The sequence below is a fragment of the Macrobrachium nipponense genome, chromosome 18 (assembly GCF_015104395.2).
Source record: "Macrobrachium nipponense isolate FS-2020 chromosome 18, ASM1510439v2, whole genome shotgun sequence".
NCBI classification, from domain to species: domain Eukaryota; kingdom Metazoa; phylum Arthropoda; class Malacostraca; order Decapoda; family Palaemonidae; genus Macrobrachium; species Macrobrachium nipponense.
Window position 1 is genome coordinate 37,327,968 of NC_087211.1, and position 19,680 is coordinate 37,347,647.

General features: G+C 36.2%; 1 protein-coding gene across 1 annotated transcript in view; it reads right to left on the reverse strand.

The window, feature by feature from the left end:
• Window positions 1–19,680, reverse strand: part of LOC135196983 (uncharacterized) — a 568,012-nt gene that overhangs the window by 42,128 nt on the left and 506,204 nt on the right. The window contains exons 16-17 of the mRNA XM_064223859.1: window positions 14,565–14,726; window positions 9,243–9,346 (exon numbers count right to left, since the gene is read on the reverse strand). Of these exons, the coding sequence (XP_064079929.1) occupies window positions 9,243–9,346; window positions 14,565–14,726 (266 nt within the window). The remainder of the gene's footprint in view (window positions 1–9,242; window positions 9,347–14,564; window positions 14,727–19,680) is intronic.

The window sequence follows — 19,680 nt, forward strand, 5'->3', positions numbered from 1 at the left end:
TCATTTCAGGTCTAAAGAAACTTAAGCAGTTTCTTAGATATGTGATAGAAAGAAAAAAATAATCATTTCATTTCCATGGTGGCGTATAAGAAGAGAGATCCTTGCAATATGAACCATATGAGTACCACCACGAGAGAACACAAGTTCCAAACTTATGTTACTGTAGCGAACTCAAGACATGGGAGAGATATGGACAGAAAAGGGTTGCACTCAAGTGCAGTTTAATAACTTGGATCGTTTTTACTGTAAGAAAACAGAAACATCTCTCATCGTTGTTGCAAAAGGGAATGACAAATTTGTTAAAACTTGCAAAAAAAAAAAAAATAAAAAATAAAAATAAATAAATAAAGAGGAGTTGGGCTGATACTGCGATAAAAAATTTCCGAAATGTTGGCTTGGATTTGCTGAGCCCAAAGTGTGCATATTTTGAAGATGTTAAAGCTAAAAGTTCTTTTTATATAATTCCAACGCAAACGACAAAACTCCTATATTCTACCACATTAAAATAATTTCTCTTGAATAAATTAAAACATTAAAAAAATGAAGGAACTGGAGTATAAAAATGAAAGCAACAAAAATCAAGAGAAAACGAAACAAAGTTCGAGCAAATGAACAAATAATGCGATCTCATGCCAATAAAGAGAATGAATGCGAAAACTAGCGAGACAGACACCACAAAATAAAAAAACAAACAATGAAATAGGAGGAAATACAAGACACTCAAAATGCGAAGAAAAGCAGTTGGTACATCACGTGAGGCATCAATTACAAGAGCGGAAAGTAATGAGAATAAATGGTTTGCATTAATATTAGGGTAGACTTAAGTAGATTACTAAGGAAAAAAAAATAAAAAAGAGATTTTAATTAAGACTTACTCAAGTAGATACGGCCAAGGATTATAGCGTCGAGCGAATAAGAAAATTAGATTTATGATGGAGGCTTCTTAATAACTGTAAATCAACCTATTAAATACGACAATTAAGGCGGAAACATAAAAAAAAAAGTTTACGAATACTGTAAACGAATAAGTTGCCCGCCTAATGAACCAAGTTAAGGCCAGGTGGAGGCACTCAAAAAAACAAATAAATAAATAGAAACAGAAATAAATAAATGGAGAAATGGCGAGAAGCTGATTAATCGGGTAAAACTTCAAAGACAGTCCTATGCAAATCATCGCCTGCAAACGAGACGACACTTGGCTGGCAAAATGACTTGCAATAACATTCAGTATCTTCGCCACGTCCATTCACGTTCGCATCGGACGCTCAGATGAGGGCGATTAAGATGGAATTCTCGGCACAGAGCAGGTGATTATGGACTGCAAGGCTTAATAGGCATTCCTTCGGACGATCATGCTGAAAAGATGGCCTATCAAGAGAAGGTCGAGATGGGATACGCCTCGCAAAGAACGCGCTCTCCACACATTCAAGACGATGAGATAACGCCTTTTAGTGCCGCGACGGAACTCTCTTCAACACTATTTGGGTTGGGTAATAGAATAAGGCCCGCATCATGGCAGGGCGGGAAAACAAAGACGAGTCGATTCAGTAGGGGCATTCTGAGCTGGTATAAAACTACAAGATTAGTTCTAAAACACGCACGCACGCTTTACATACATTTTATTACTATTATTATTCAGAAGATGAAACCTATTCATATGGAACAAGCCCATAAGGGCCATTGACCTGAATTTCAAGCTTTCAAAGAATATGCTGTTCATTTGAAAGAAGTAACAGACAGTAATAGGAAATACATGAATAATAATTCATATAAAAATAATAAATGAAACAGATAAAAATGCAAGTAACTGATAAAATACAGAGTGAATTGATTTATGATAGTAATGCATCGCATTTTCGCTGGAGGTTGTGAGGTTCCAATACACATCCTCAGGGAGACTGACCGACAGTCCAGCGGTGAGAAGAATAAAGGACCTCTGGAACCGACATTTTCGAAAGCGAGAGACATTAAATGCATAATGGTGCTGCTGTTCACCACATCTGGTATCTCTCGACAGGAAAAGAGTGTCAGGGATCAATTATGAGTGTGAAAGAGCTCTGTTAAAGTAACAACTTATAAAAAATTGACAAACGACAGACTTCCTCCCACGACCTATTCTCAAAAAGAGATAAATATCTGGCAGAGGCAGACATCCACACGAGGGAACAATATTCCAGTAAAGGAAGGATAAATGACCTAATATAGGTTGCGATTATATAATCACTGCGATAAATACATAATGCCTTTCTTACAATATCTAACTTTCGTGCAGCATTTCCTGACACTTTCATTAGATAATTCTTACAAGTAAGATGCGAGTTAAAAGTTACGCCTAGAATAGTTAAAAGCCTCAGACTCTTTCAGCCGAGTACCATCCACCCGAAGGGTAAGATGGGGGTGGAAAATTTGTACAAGATCTGCTAATCAATATTGTTTTCGTTTTACTGGAGTTCAGCCTCAACCCCAACCGAATACGCTATTCAATGGCCCGGTCCTTGTCCCGACTGAGGCTGAGGGCAGCTTCATTTCTCATAAAGAAAAACATTGTTTTGTAGGCCAACAACCATATTACTTACACTGAAAATAACAGTGGACAAAGAACGCTACCCAGTGGAACTCCAGACACGATAGGTCTTAGCTTGGTAAGGATCCCATCCATAGGAACTAGGTACTGTCTACCTGTAACATCTATCTTAGTCAGTTCAGCTGGTTCGCTACAGCTTCCAAAGTAATATACCACAAGGTTTGAAAACATAAAGATCTTGTAATGAAACACTGCTATAGAAGTCGTTAAACTGTGTCTAGGCCTGACAGCGCAGACAGCAAACGCTGTCTAGATTTCGCAGCAGAAGATACTTAGCAACATAAACATATTCCAGCTACTTGCTGCATTCTGTGAGGATATAACAACGGGCCAATGGAACCATGCCAACCAAGTTGTCAAAAGACCTACAACAGGGAGGAAAAGTCAACAATGGATAACGGTTAAATAATAATAATAGTGGAGTCATACTCGATGCATTTGATTTCTCCAGCATTTTCTAAACACACGCACGCAGAGAGAGAGAGAGAGAGAGAGAGAGAGAGAGAGAGAGAGAGAGAGAGAGAGAGAGAGAGAGAACTGGTCTAGTCAAATATAAGGCAAAAGATTGAAGTCCTGCTTTACTCTCATCAAAACTGACCGTTTGTAAACCTTTTAGTTGATACTCACTAACGAAGAAGCTAGGGCTTGCTAGGAAAGCAGCCTCCCAAGTTAGTGGAGAAGTAAATAGATATATCTGTTTTTTTGTCGTTTACAAAAACTCCTTTTGTCTTCAATTAAATATATGAAATAAGAAGACAATACGACTTTCGATTCTCATCCACAATTTTGAGATGGAGTTGCTAGCCATATACCTTTCTCTATCCTAAATGAAATGTAATGCAGTTGCATTGACAACAAATACCTATTCCCTGCCTAGCACAACAGTACCTCAACGGGTTTTAAAGGAAAATGCCTCGATCAGCGATCCTGAAAGTTGTGATGTTAGAAGACTGACACTCCTGGTCTTTTTTCTCCAGTAAACCAATTGCTGTGATCACTAGACCAAGATATATATATATATATATGTATATATATATATATATATATATATATATATATATATATATATATATATATCTAATAAAAGGAGCCCATAAAAACACCAAAATGTAGAGAGAAAAGTACTATATTTCAGAGACTGCTGTCTCTCTCTTCAGGTATATGAATGAGAAAAGTTTACAGAAAAGGTGGTCCGTCCACAAGTAGCCAATTTAGGTCACCCCCGCTGATAATCTTCCTTTAATCTTCTTAAGCGTTGGTTGAATGAAAACTTCGTCGACGACATCTGAGATCCACCTGCCTTTTGAGATGTTCATTACCTGCTTCTCTTTTATTAAGGCCGATTCCATCATTTGACTCTTGTACCGGCAGTTGCTGCTATAAATTACACGTGACAAATTCCAGTTTATTCTATGGTTATGTTCATTTATATGTTTGAAAATGGCCGAGTTCTGTTGTCCATACCTAACTGACCGTTTGTGTTGTATTAATCTCTGGGGAAGTGATTTACCTGTAAATCCGATGTAAGATTGGTCACAGTCCTGGCATGGGATCTCCTATGACCCCCAAGAGTCTTTGGGAGATGTCTTTTGTTGGACGTTAATCAGGGATTTGGCTAAGGTATTTGGGTAGGTAAATGCAAAAGGGTTGGATTTCACAAGGGTGTGGGTTATTCTCTTAATCGTCTCCAGGTGAGGAATTTTTATTTTATTGTTGGGCGTGTCTCTGGTCTTGTCTTTAGGGGGTCGGTAGAAAATTATGTTTGCTTTTTGAATTGCTTTCTCAATTATATGGTCAGGATACTTTAAAGATGAAAGTTGCTTGTGAATTAGTTCAAATTCTTTTTCCAGGAAATCTGGGGAACAAATTCGTAAGGCTCTTAAGAATAGGTTGCTAGCTACACCTATCTTGATAGTAATGTCGTGATAGCTAAAGTAGTGAATATATGAAAGTGAGAACGTTGGTTTTCTGTATATGGTAAATTTGTATTCTGTCGTGTCTCTGATTATTAAAACATCAAGAAAAGGAATTTTGTTGTCTGTTTCCAATTCAAGCTTAAATTTGATGCTGGGCACTAATGCGTTTAATTTTGAGAGGAATTCATTAAAATTACCCCACTTATTATCCCAAAATGTTAGGATGTCATCTACGTATCTCATCCACAGCATGTTTCTCAAAAGGCGGGTGGATCTCAGATGTCGTCGACGAAGTTTTCATTCAACCAACGCTTAAGAAGATTAAAGGAAGATTATCAGCGGGGGTGACCTAAATTGGCTTACTTGTGGACGGATCTCTTGGTATAAATACCACCTTTTCTGTAAACTTTTCTCATTCATATACCTGAAGAGAGAGACAGCAGTCTCTGAAATATAGTACTTTTCTCTCTACATTTTGGTGTTTTTATGGGCTCCTTTTATTAGATGGAATTCTGTTGTTACAGAACATTTTTACCAGTCTTTATATCATATATATATATATATATATATATATATATATATATATATATATATAACAGTATTTATAAGATATTTCTTTGTAAACTTATTCTGATATTTATACCAGTCTGCTTAATAAAGGAATAGAAGTCGAAAGGCCTCGCAGCCGCACTCCATTGTTTCACACATTTTTTCGTTCTATATTTTCGTGATTCAATTACACACACAACACACACACACACATATATATATATATGTATATATATATATATATATATATATATATATATATATCATATATATAATATATACACATAAATGAACGTAACGAAAAGAATATAACAAAATCATTCTTATATAAAATATGTCAACAAAGTAGCGAATCCCATTTGATAGGGACATCTGGTCTCATACCACAGTCTCTGAGTGGCTTTTAGGACCGTAGGATTACTCCTAATGACCGCCGAAGGCACCAGACAACCAACCCAGATATCCTACCCAACTCCTGAGCGCAAGTTCCCCTTCCCCGCTCCAAGAGGTATACCCCCCCCCCCCCCCCTCCCTCCATTCAAAGAGCGATCCCCTGATAGTGCACGGCGAGGGCACAGAGGCAGGCATACAGAGGCAGGGAAGGCCTCCTGAGGCTTCCTCACTTCTTCTTCTTCTTCTTCTTCTTCTTTTTAACTTCATTACGACCAGGGGACCTTTGTGTTCCTAAAACTGGACGTGATAGAAAGAATGACGCTGTCGCCTCTTTCTGATGGATGTGGTCGGGGCAGGTTATGGAGATCTCCGGACGCGAGTGGGGAAGAATAAAGCAACAATTAAATAAATGACATTTGGGAAAGGAAAAAAAAGAGACATTTAAAGGAAGAACAAAAATATAAAATGAGGAAGATAAGATCTTAGAGAGATGCAAGACGAAGATCAAAACATAAGAAACGAAAGAAAGAAGACCGGTATTAAACAAACAAGAAAGAAATAAAATTAGGTGTTTTAATCACAAAGGGTAATAAAAAACAAGTCTCTGCGAGTATATATATATATATAATTATAGATATAATATATCTATATATATCTATAGATATATATAGTATATATATTTGTGTGTATATATATACACATCATATATATATATATATATATATATATATATATATATATATATATATATATTATGCATGCGTGCGTGTCTGTGTTTTTCTATTTGCATAAGTACGCGTCATTTTTTATGATATGGGTAAAAAGGTATGTAGAAGTATGGTATTATCTACTGTGACAACTGACATCACATTTCCGCAATAAAGTTCATGAAACAGGGAGATACACTAGATAATAGACTGCATTCACAAGACTACAATTATATAATTAAACCTAATTCGATCATAATTATGGATTTTTGATGCTTTACTCAACATAAAACGATTTCCTTTCGCCTTAAAACACTGTCCTGCCTCTGGTGAGTGGTTTACGGGCTGCTCGATGAGCTAGTCTCGTGTTGACGCAAGTCAGCTTCAACTTACAAAACAATTACATCTGTCATGAAGTATGGTTACATTGCTACGACGTTTTTAAAAAGCATAAAGGCCAATACCCTCGTCATTTCTCGACTTCACTCCAAAGCCTAGGATCCAAAGGAAGGAGCCTAGTCCTGCTAAGGACGAAACATTTCTTCATTTGGATCTTAGGCTTTAGAGTAACACAGAAGTACAGACGTTAACAAAGCGTTTTTTAAAACTTATTTTGGAATGTATGTATGTATGCATGTATACATACATACATACATACATACACATACACACACACACACACACACACATATATATATATAATATATATATATATATATATATATATAGTATATTCCAAGGAAAGGCTTCTCATTATCGGGATTGGGGGGGGGGGGGGGGCGCCTCCGGAAGCGAAGAAGACAGCGGTACAAACAAATTTTATTCTTCAACTGCAAAGCCACAGATGAACATCACATACAGTTTTTATATGCCTGTGCGTGTAACCACACGCACACATACATACATACATAAATATGACGTTTAGTATCGAATTCACTAAACCTCGGAATGAACAGTGAAGAGGACTTCGTAAGTGATCAGCGATCCTTCCGCAGGACTACTCGAACTATCGAGTAGTTGGGACGCTACATCAGGTTCTTGATAGCCTAATGGCAGCGTCCCAGAAAAGTCGTTGTTCCCCAACTGTTAGTTGGTTCGAGTTCAGTTGATGACGGATCGCTTATCCCTTACAAATTCCCATTCAGTGTTTATTGCGAGGATGACTGGTTTTGATATTAAACGACATTTGTAGCTTACAGCTCGTGTGTACATGTATGTATGATGTAGTATGTATGTATGTATATATATATATATATATATATATATATATATATATATATATATATTCACGACCTCTTAGCTTGTACAAATGTCGCTTAATATCAAATTCAGTCTACCACGGAACACACAACGAATGGACGTTTGTAAGTGATGAGCGATTCATCATCAGGTGGGTTCGAACCACAGAGTAGATGGGTAACATAAATATATATATATATATATATATTATATATATATATATATATATATTATATTATATATATATATATAAGCAGATGTACCCGTCATCCGGACGTGTTATTGAAAGCACATTCACTTCTAAATGACCTGGAAGCACATCTTTCCCCAGCCACCGCTACTGCGTCACTGACCGGCTCAGCCAGGCAGGCACCACCGACTGACGACAGGCGCATACATGTTGCGACAGGTTGTTGGGGGAAAGATTTTCAACACGAGGTCCCCCTTAAACAGCATTTGATAAAACTCAGCCTATAGTTAAACTCTGGTATTGATGTTAAATGGGTTTGTAGTCATTTATGTTAACTCATGGTACCAAATTTGAATGCAGTAGGCCCATTTTTGACCTTTTGGGTCCTAGTTCTCAAGGAGGGGGGTTGCTGCCCCACCTGCCGATATCAGGGTTTGGGTATGTAGGCTACGACCCCCTTCTCCCCTGGTCGATAAGTCGAAAGGGTATACGCCTTTCGCCTCCTAATATTGTGGGAAACCCTTGGGCCCCCATTCCTAGGGGCGTTGGCCCCATTACTACTAGGGTGTCTTATGGCTTCCATATTGTGGGAAGCCTGTTTGTACCTATGGAAACACTTCTACAAAGATGTCGACTCCGAAAATTGTAAACAATGAGGGGGTCTGAAAATGAAGGGTTTGACCCCCTTAGAAACACCCCCCAAATTTCAGATTTTGACTAACCTTCCTTGGGGGTAAACATTTTGTAGCCTTACCTGTCAACTCCGAAAATTGTAAAAAATAGGGGGGGTAAGAAATAGGGGGGTTATGACCCCTAGAAATGGCTATCGATTTCGGATTTTGACTAAAACCTTTTTGAGGGGGAGGGGAGTCTATGGTAAAAATTTGGTAGCCCTAGTTTTCACTCCATAAGTTGTTAAAAAATTAGGGGTATAAAAAAGGGGGGTTATGCCCCTTTACAAACACTTCTCGAATTTCGGATTTTGAATAAAACCTTCCTTTGTGGGAGGGGAGACTATGGTAAAAATTTGGTAGCCTTAGCTGTCAAGTCCGAAAGTTGTAAAAAAAGGGGGGGTACTAAAAAGGGGGGGTTATGACCCCCTTACATACAGCTCTCGAATTTCGGATTTTGGCTAAAACTTTCCTAGGGGGAGGGTAGTCTATGGGAAAAATTTGGTAGCCATACTTGTCAACTCGAAAAGTTGTAAAATAAGAGCGGGTATGAAAAAAAGAGTGGGTAATGACCCCCTTAAAAATGACTCCCGAATTTCGGATTTTGACTAAAACCTTTCTGGGGTGGAGGAGAGTCTATGATAAAAGTTTGGTAGCCCTAGCTTTCAGAGTTTGGCGAGCATAACAAACAAACAAGAAACAAACAGACAGAAATTGAAGGTATATATATTATATATATATATATATATATATATATATATATATATATATATTGTATATATATATATATATATATATATATATATATATATATACTTTATATATATATATATATATATATATATATATATTATTATATATATTATATATATATATATATATATATATATATATATATATATATGATATATATATTATATATATGTATATATATATTATATATATATATATATATATATATATATAATATATATATATATCTATAAATCTTACCTCGTTTCCCAGGCCATGTAGACTCCAACAGCGACGAGGAGCCCTTTATATACATAGAACGCACCCAACCACTCGCTCGTGTGCGCGCTGCGGCATACTTCAACCTGATGAACAAAATTGTTTTAATATTTTATTCACGTTTTCTCGTTGTGACTTTATTCTCTCCCTCTCTCTCTCTCTCTCTCTCTCTCTCTCTCTCTCTCTCTCTCCCTTCCGCAGGGTTGAGATGCTGCTACCACAAAGGAAATAAACTTTCAGCTTCTGAAAATGAGATGTTGACGAATGGACTCAACTACATTAAAAACTATGAAGTATTTTGTATTCAACTTTCTTGTATCATTTCATGACATGGCGTCTTCATATATTCGAGTATTAATTTGTTGAATCATCCCTAATTCATATGTAAAAGACAGCATAAAAAATTTACTTCGCTAAAAGAACTCTGCGCTTGCAGCTCTTTTTTTTTCTTTTTTTTCTCAATATTTACAGAAGTTAGCTTAAAAAAAACCCAGAGTTTTTCATGTGTGCCTTCAAAGGATGGTAGTCCAATGGGAAAAAATAAATAAAAAACTTGTCCTTTTTAAATAAAAATACAACTGTAGCGCCTGATTCCAATCATATAATCAAGCACTGCGTAAATATGAAATCCACAGACATACACATCAATATGTATTATACAGACAGGCACACTGGCCACAAGGGTCACGGTGAGTTTTTCAACAACCTTATATTTCAAGGCAAAAAAGATCGACGAATCTTGTTCCACTTCAGCATCAGCGAGGATTAAAATTTATTTGGAATTATTTGTACTTGTCACAAAGCATCAATGCCATTCCATATGGTAATTATGCACATAAATGACGCACGTACTCTGGCGACTTCCGGACCTCACAATATCCCTTTTCCGATGTTAATAGGCACCAAATTTTCTGTCAAGAATTTTCAGTTACTTCCGCCGAGTAGGTCAAAATTTAAGTTTAATTAGTTCGTTGGTTATTTGCTCGCTCGCAACAACCGCATAAAACGTCATCAATCGATTTTTACGAAAATTAGGCTACGGGTGAACTTCATGACTGGTAACAAGACACTTTGGGGAGGAAGGGGAGGATGACTCAACATGGAGGAGGTTTGCGTTTTCAAGACACTCCTTTCCAATCCTATTTTTCATTAATGTAAACCTCCAAACAGACGCGCATATATATAGATATATATATATATATATATATATATATATATATATATATATATATATGTATATATATATATATTGTTATGAACACTATTGGATTCATCAGGTTCTTTGAAAAAAATATGAAAAAAAATTAATGAAAAATAAATCAGGACTGAAAATCTGGCACCAATTGAGACAGTCAAAGGAGGACGAAACAATACGAAACAGAGACCTTAAGACTAATTTATTATATATAAAATGTACAATTGTTTGAATTCAATACTTACATACGCATCAGTGGCAAAGCAAAAACCATTAAGCAAAAATAACCACATTTAATCTGAAAGTTTAAATCACATAAAGGCAAATATCAAAAAGGCAAATATCGAACAATCAGTATAACAATCTTTAACAAAATGAATGAGTCAGTAAATAAAAAAAATAAACATTCCATGCAAGCAGGGAAAAAAAATAATTTACCAAAAAGGATCTGTAAAATGCCATAACAATTAATACAGTAACCTTAATACGAGCAGTTAGCAAATAGTTAACAAGAAAACATACGGTTACAACTATAGAAACAAATTAATAATGGACCATATAAATCAAAAGCAGGGTTAACAAATTATGCCATAAATACATAGTTTCAATTTCATAATTACCTTAAGCATTAATATCAAAACACTGGGGAAAACCTAAGGCACTAAAGCCTTATGCATTAAATGCTACAGGACACTCAACACCCAGGAAAGCATGGCAACTTGCAGAGATAACACCCGAGGACCCACTATGAATACCTCCTGAAGAAATTCACCCAGCCGAAGCTGTACACACAACACAGACGAAGCTGCCCTTCAGGAGAGCACAGACGAAGCTGCACACAAAACGCAGACGAAACTGCCCTTCAGGAGAACACAGACGAAGCTGCAACTCTGAAGCCGTGGTCCTCAACATAACACAGACGAAGCTGCTAACCCAGACAAAACTGGCTCTGCTGAACATCTTGAGGCTCGTCCTTAACCCTGCAGGTCCTGAGTCGTAACCAAATAGCCATTACGGAATCCAACCGTGACTGCAAGGAACCCCCATGCTGCTTATAATAACCTTCTCAGGTCTCTGTATCTTACTGACTGAAGCAGTCAGACACGGGCTGTCGGACGTTACCTTACTTCCACCTCTTCTACCAATAAACACGAGGTGAAAAGACCCTCACGGGGAAACAACCCGAAAAAACAGTTTCGATCGTCCGAGACAAGAAAACAATTCAAGAGGTGCTTAATACCCTTACAATATATATATTTATCACACACACACACACACACACACACACACACACACACACATATATATATATATAATATATATATATATATACATATGTATATATTTATGTATGTGAAATATATTTATGTACATGTAAATGTATAATATATTATATATATATATCTATATATATATATATAAATATATATATATACATACATTACATGAATAACATTCTATTTTGTTCCCTTTATTTTGTTAGATCAAATCATCTGTGAAAACGAACTAACGAGCGAATGAACATAAAGAGAGAGAGAGAGAGAGAGAGAGAGAGAGAGAGAAGAGAGAGAGAGAGAGAGAGCATCCTCACTCGGCCATGATAATCCCTCACTTTAAATTGGACTTTTGAGGTCCCTTCATACGGAAGCAATTAAGGTAATTTCTCTCTCTTTTTTCTGATTTCAATTGTTTTCGTTGGTTTGGATGGAAGCTGGGGTAGAGGGGGGGGGGTATTGGGGTGGGTGTTGGGGGCGGGGTGCCGGCGGGGGAGATGTCGATGGGGTTCTGTTTTTCCACTGACATTCAGAAGCATTCGAAATGTGAACTGGAAATATTGATTTTAATGGGCGTTAATTAACAGTACATCTGTTTTGACGATGTTGCATTTCGACTTCAACCGCCTCACTGGAGAGGATTTCGTCAATTCCTCGTTTCGTATTTTTCTTCATCAATTTCTTACGTCTTGTTCAAATATACTTTTGACTGCAAAGGTTGTTTGATCAACAGGAGACACTTCGCGAAATTGCAATTCAAATTACTCCGCTAATTTGCTTTTGAAAGTGTGTCTGTCTCTACCTGTGCAATCTGCTGTGCAACTAGTTTCTAGCGCTGTCAGTCACAACACGAAACAATGTCGATTCATTATCTCAACGTTCGGAATGAATGGTGACTTACGTCATTACCGATCGGGATGGTATCGCCGGGATCACCCCACACTCCCACAACGTCCGCCGTGTCAACCCTTTTTAGAAGCGTATCAATGTTGGATCTTTCCTAGATAGTGACCCCCAAAGGGTTTTCGGAGGTCCTTATCTAAGGACTCTTATTTCTTGTGGGGGTGGAGATGGCGGCCGGGAGTGGGGGGGGGGGGGGGGGCGCAGAGGTCTTTATCTGTATGAGATTTACAGTCTTTTGTTTATGTTTTTAGGGTCATCCCAAAAGGGCTTGTACTAAACACTGTCTAGGAAAGATCCCAATGTTTTCATCAGCCCGTGCCTCTGCTATGATCAATATCTCGAGAACGGATGCACGGATCTTGATGAAATTTTTATTAAAATATTCAATAGGGAATTCCCTCCTGTTCAAATACTTTTGACAGATATCTATAGAGAAATGGAATGATGTCGACGGCGGAAAATCTTGCAATCTTCGCCGAGCGTCAAATTATATCAACGCCTGATCACAGCCAAGTTGTGATCGTTGGCTCGTTTATCTAATGTTTTGAAAATATATTTTTCTGTGAAATAAATTTTTGTTTGTTTGTCAATTCATTATTTGTTTTTCCTAAGATTTTGTTTGGGGGGGATTTTTTTTTATATGACACGTCAGTGTTTGTTTTTCTTAAGAAAATATATTTTTCTGTGAAAAAAAAAAACTTGCATTTGTCACTTCGTTAATTGAGTGTTTCTTAAGACGATATCTTTTTTGTGAAAAATTTGATTTCATTTGTCACTTCATTGTCTTTCTTAAGAAAATATATTTTTGTGAGGCTAACGTCACTTCATACAAAAAGAAATATGTATAATTATAAAAAGATACATATAAGAGCTGCAGACACTTGCAACAACAGATGTTAAGAGGATGTTGGAAGCAATAATTGTTCATAAATCTAAAAAAATTAAATCCTGATTGAAGAAACACCAGTTGTCTCACAATTTCACCTTTTACACTTACACTGCAGCCAAAAGAGCTTGAGAGCAGAAAGAAACACTTCATTAATTCAGTGGTTCAAAAGGTAAAATGTGTCTGTAGGTCTGAACCCTCTGTGGCTTAGTGGATATAGTACTGACCGGGTATACCTCAGGCCAGAGGTTAAAATACCCAGGGGAAGATGTTAGTCTTAGTATCTATTTCTAGGTGACGTTACTTTTATGTAACGTAATACGGTGCTTCATTATAACTTCTCAAACAGAAAAAGTAAAAATATTTGTACCTTTGTATATGAATTCATTTGAAATAGATATCGTCTGTATTAAATAATGACAATACAATATTAATGACGCAATCAATTTTAAGAACAACACGTACATCACTTTATTAATCAAACAAACCAAGAATGAAATCACTCACTATCGAGAACTGGCAGAGTTACTTGCAAAGTCAAATGAAATCAAGAACTATGCTATATAACTATAACCTATTTCTTATCGACTTTAAACAGAAGAGATATTTCTAATAGTAATGATTGTCATGAGAGATTTTTCACTATCTACTGAAAACTAGAAATTTGGCAGGCACTTGCACATAATCTATATGACTTCTCACGGTAAAGCGTTATCTAAAAGAAATCTCAATGATCGCAAAATTTTGTGTTAAGATGTGAAACAAATGGTGCTAGCGATGCCTTCTGTGATAAGGCACGAGGCCCCTGGAGAAGTTTCGCGAGATTTTCAAGAATCTGTTCTCTGTCCACGCGTATTGCAATCTTGGGAGATTTTTGAGTTTGTAGACCACAGGGAATAATCTTTTCATTCGCAACAATGGACACACGTACACACAGACTAATTTCCTTTCTCTCTCTCTCTCTCTCTCTCTCTCTCTCTCTCTCTCGCCTGATGAGCAGCCATACATCAGTGATAAAGAAACAGCAAAGCTAACCACCCATTTACCTGTGGCTGATAGACCACGCCCCTCTCCTCCATCGATCTCTCGAGCGTCAGGTTGTGGAGGTGTCGAGTCATGGGGTCGACTCCTACCCAGGCGCTGACGATCATCACGTCGACGGCCAGCAGCACCATGATCAGGGTTATCAGCTGCTTGTCCTTCAGCAGCTGTTCACAGGCAACAGGAAGGAAGAGACGCAAGAATTGAAATCTGCTTATCATTTGAATCCAGGTGAAAAATAGTCACTGGAAGAAGTCACAGGTCAATAAGTCATAGGAAAAAAGTCGAAGGTCAGTAAGTCACAGAAAAATAATCGCACGTCAATAAGTCACAGGTCAATAAGTCACAGGAAAAAAAAGTCACAGGTCAATAAGTCACAGGGAAAAGTCATAGGAAAAAAGTCGCAGGTTAGTAAGTCACAGGAAAAAAATCACTGGTTGGTCAATAAGTCACAGAAAAAAAGCCACAAGAAAAAAGTCACAGGTCAATAAATCGCAGGAAAAAAGTCACAGGTCAATAAGTCACAGAAAAAAGTCCCAGGTCAATAAGTCACAGGTCAATAAGTCACAGAAAAAAGTCACAGGTCAATAAGTCATAGGAAAAAAGGTCACAGGTCAATGTCAAAGGAAAAAAGTCACAGGTCAATAAGTTGCATAAAAAAATGCCATAGGAAAAAGTCAATGGTCAGTAAGTCACAGAAAAATGTCACAGGAAAAAAGTCACAAATCAATAAGTCACAAATCAATAAATCACAGGAAATAAGTCGCAGGTAAATGAGTCACATGTCAATAAGTCACAGAAAAAACTCACGGGTCAATAAGTCACAGGAAATAAGTCATAGGAAAAAAAGTCACAGGTCAGTGAGTCCCAGAAAAAAGTCATATGATAAAAATCACGGGTCAATAAGTCATAGAAAAAAGTCACAGGTCAATAAGTCAAAGGAAAAAAGTCACAGGTCAATAAGTCAAAGGAAAAAAGTCACAGGTCAATAAGTTACAGAAAAAAGTCACAGGTTAATAAGTCAAAGGAAAAAAGTCACAGAAAAAAGTCACAGGAAAATTTTCATAGGAAAAAAGTCACAGGTCAGTGAGTCCCAGAAAAAAGTAACAGGAAAAAATCACAGATCAATAAGTCACAGGAAAAAAGTCACAGGTTAATAAGTCAAAGGAAAAAAGTCACAGGTTAATAAGTCAAAGGAAAAAAGTCACAGGAAAAAATAACAGATCAATAAGTCACATGAAAAAAGTCACAGGTCAATAAGTCACAGGAAAAAATTCATAGGAAAAACTCATAGGTCTGTATGTCACAGAAAAAATCTCACAGGAAAAAATCACGGATCAATAAGTCACACAAATAAAAGTCACATTAATCTTTCCTAGACAGTAACTCCAAGGGTTTTAACCGGTATGTATCCACCTTTGCGGCGTGTTTAGTAGAAGCCCGATCGGGCTGACTGTAAAAACATAAACAAAAGACTGCAAATACCTTAACGATAACGAACTTCAAGAAATATTGTGAATTTTTCCCTGTGACTTATTACCGGCCCCCAATCATTTTGGGTAATGGTGACAACTAAAATTCTTACTACTGCTGCTCTCTCTGAGGAGCAGTTCAATGCGATAAAAATTACTCTAGAGTATTAGAAACGGGTTTTGTAATACTGACCTCTGAGGGTGATAAAATGGAGAGACATGAATTAAAAGTAATTTCTTTGAGTTTCAGTGCAAACAAACAAAGATTAAGATGCTGCCTTTTACAATAAATTTTTTTATGTTATATCGACAGTTTTGAAATAATAAGAATACTAGTTTCATAAATGGAGTTATAGAAATATGGAAATCTCAATTAGAAAGAGACAACAACTTTTTGTCATAAAAAACCTTATGACATTAAAGTTTTGGCGAACATACTTACGGGCATAATAGTACACTTAAACACATAATACAGTTTAAACGTTTAAATAAATATCTCTCCGTAATAAAAACTGAATACAATAAATGCTGGAAATAATGATATAGCTTTCACCTAAACAAACTATTTTTCTAGGTTTATAAGTTTGAATTTGCACAGTCAACACCTTAAACATAACAAATATAAAAGAGCGCAAGCTTAGATCTAACTCTGTAGTGAAAGATAAACTCCGACTTAACCTATACAACAGAATGCAATCTAGGAAACAGAAATTGCAACAGAGCGAAGCTTCCTTGGTGAGAACCATAACGGAGCGCACCTCTGGAGGTAACGTTTGTAACAGAATGAAATCTTCGAAATATCAACTGCAAAAAACGAGCAAAAGATACAAACCTTGCAAATATAAACTGGAAAAGTTGTCAAAACGTTTAAAAAAAACTGCAAGTGAACTCAACATTAAAAAGATAACTGCAAAAGCACTAAGCCTTTGATATACCGTATGGGAAGCAGATCTCTGGAAATAACACATGCAAAAGGAAAGCCACCTTGGGTATGACAAACTCAAAGGCCAAAGCTTACTTAATAAAAAATGCCCAACAAATTCGTCCTCCAATGGAACTCTTCTTGGAGCGTTATTTCCTTAAAAACCGCTCCGAGAAGAAGTACACTGGAGGACGAAACTGTCGGGCATATGTTTAGAAAAACTGTTAATTTTTCCCATTGGAATACAACTATATATATATATATATATATATATATACATATATATATATATATATATATATATATATAAATATATATATATATATATATATATATATACTTATATATATATATATATACATAATGTATATGATATATATATATATATATATATATATATATATATAATATATATATATATATATATAAATTAGGTGTATCTATTCCAGCTCCAGGAATACCATCTGAATCCAACCAGATGCATATAAGTATGAGCAAGAAACAGACTTTTAGTTTTCTCCGTAGCCAGATGGTTAATATTACCTCATTCTGATACCGGGACACGAGTTCGAACTCGGCCGTTTGTCAGAATCTCTTTGATTATTTCCTAATTTAGATTACGCTTTGTGGTGGCGAACGTTTTCCCAAGTGCGAAGAAATCGAGTAATTAGAAGGGGCATTGTGGTTATTACAAATGACATCCTTATCTGATAAAAAGTGATCACTGGATTCTAATATATATATTATATATATATATATATAATATATATATAGATATATATATATATATATATCCCCACTTATAGAAACATTTTAATTCCCCCCACCCCCGTTATGATGACAGCCCAAACATCATTTCTTTCCATCCTCTTGTCTATCAAGAATGATTTCACTCTCTCTCTCTCTCTCTCTCTCTCTCTCTCTCTCTCTCTCTCTCTCACCCCAAAATGAACAATTGCGCCTGACATCACTCCCCATCTTTTTAATTCGAACAAAAGCTTGATAGCATTGCGGTCTATTGCTTTCGTTTGGCCGTCTCCTCTTCTCACGAGACCTGAATTGGACGTGAATGAAATTCCACCAACGCAAGGCTTCCCGTTTTTCAATCTATTAATAGGGGTTATGGTCAAGGCTTCAGTTTTTTTTACTTTCTTACTTTTTCTTCTTTTGGGGGACGGAATTTAATTTGGCATCCGCAGAGTGCTCGTGGTAATTGTAGCCAATGCAGATATAAAACACAGAGATACAGAGACACTTTTATACACATAACATCCGTTACTTTATTTTCGAAAACATAACATACCATGTTTTAAACTAATGACTCATTGTATATATACACACACACACATATATATATAATATATATATATATATATATATATATATATATATATATATATATATATAGTATGAGATATATGATATATATATATTAATATATATATATATATATATATATGAACACACACACACACACACATATATATACATATATATATATATATATATATATATATATATATATATATATATATATATATATATATATATATATATATATATATATATATATATATAGTATATATCATGATATGTTATGCTTCCTAATATGGAGTAACAAATAAGCCATTAATACTGAAATCAAAATGTTTACAATTACTTATATCCAAAGGAAATTATACATGACAGGGCACCCACTCTTACCGGGATTAGATACTTCGCTTTATCTAGGCTTGAACATGGATGACAGCGACAAAGTATTCAGCCTTCATGTTTGTGAAAGTTCTGCGCTTTGGATCAGAACCAAAGTTTACCAGGCAATTTCAACAGCCAATCACAGAGCGCCCACAATATCAGGTGCTTGTGATCACCTAGCCCCGGTCACGACTGGGCCTATTATTATAACCACATTTCCATATGCTTGCTCCATCATAAATGGATTAAATCTCCTGGTACCTAACTAGTGTGTTCAGAGTATAGTTAACACTAATCTGGTGACCCATTGGAGCAACTAGGTAGACAGCATGATTCGCAGCCATGCCTTACTTCACAACATTCCAGCCACTAACAGATTAATTTGCTTAATTTCTCTTGAAAGCCCTTAGGTGTCCTTCGATTAGTAGACAAATTATGGTACTCGCACCAAACCCCTAGTCACCAACAGACTAAATATGGCCATGGCTTCTGAAATAAAGCCACTAAAGGCCTAATACAGTGCTGAAATTCTAGCTAGCCATGTCTCAAGTGTTAAAATGATTGCCTCTATAGCACGGTGAATAAAACTTAGAAACAATCTTAGGACATCACTATATGAAATACACCAACATCTGAACCATCTCTCTGGTTCTGGAGAATGAAGAAACATCCACTGAAATGTCTCAAGTTCTAAAAAAAAAAAATTATTAAATAAAAGAGGTGGGCTATGTCGTCCAGATGACCTCCAGAGTTACTCTTCCCCTGCAGTGTGCAGTGGCTGAACACTCAAGGGCAGAGAAATGATTATGTAGCACTCCACTAATTCCTGACTACAGAGTTAGTTCTCTAGGGCGCTGCCTGCCCATACCAGGCGAGCCCTTCATCAGTGTATCTGTTTGTTTTATTATATATATCTATCTACTTAGAAAATTAGTTCTCAGTTAAGAAATAGCCCATCATAAAACTAAAAACAAGATTCGAATGAACTTGAACGCCAAAATAAATAGATCGAAAATATTAATTATTATTATC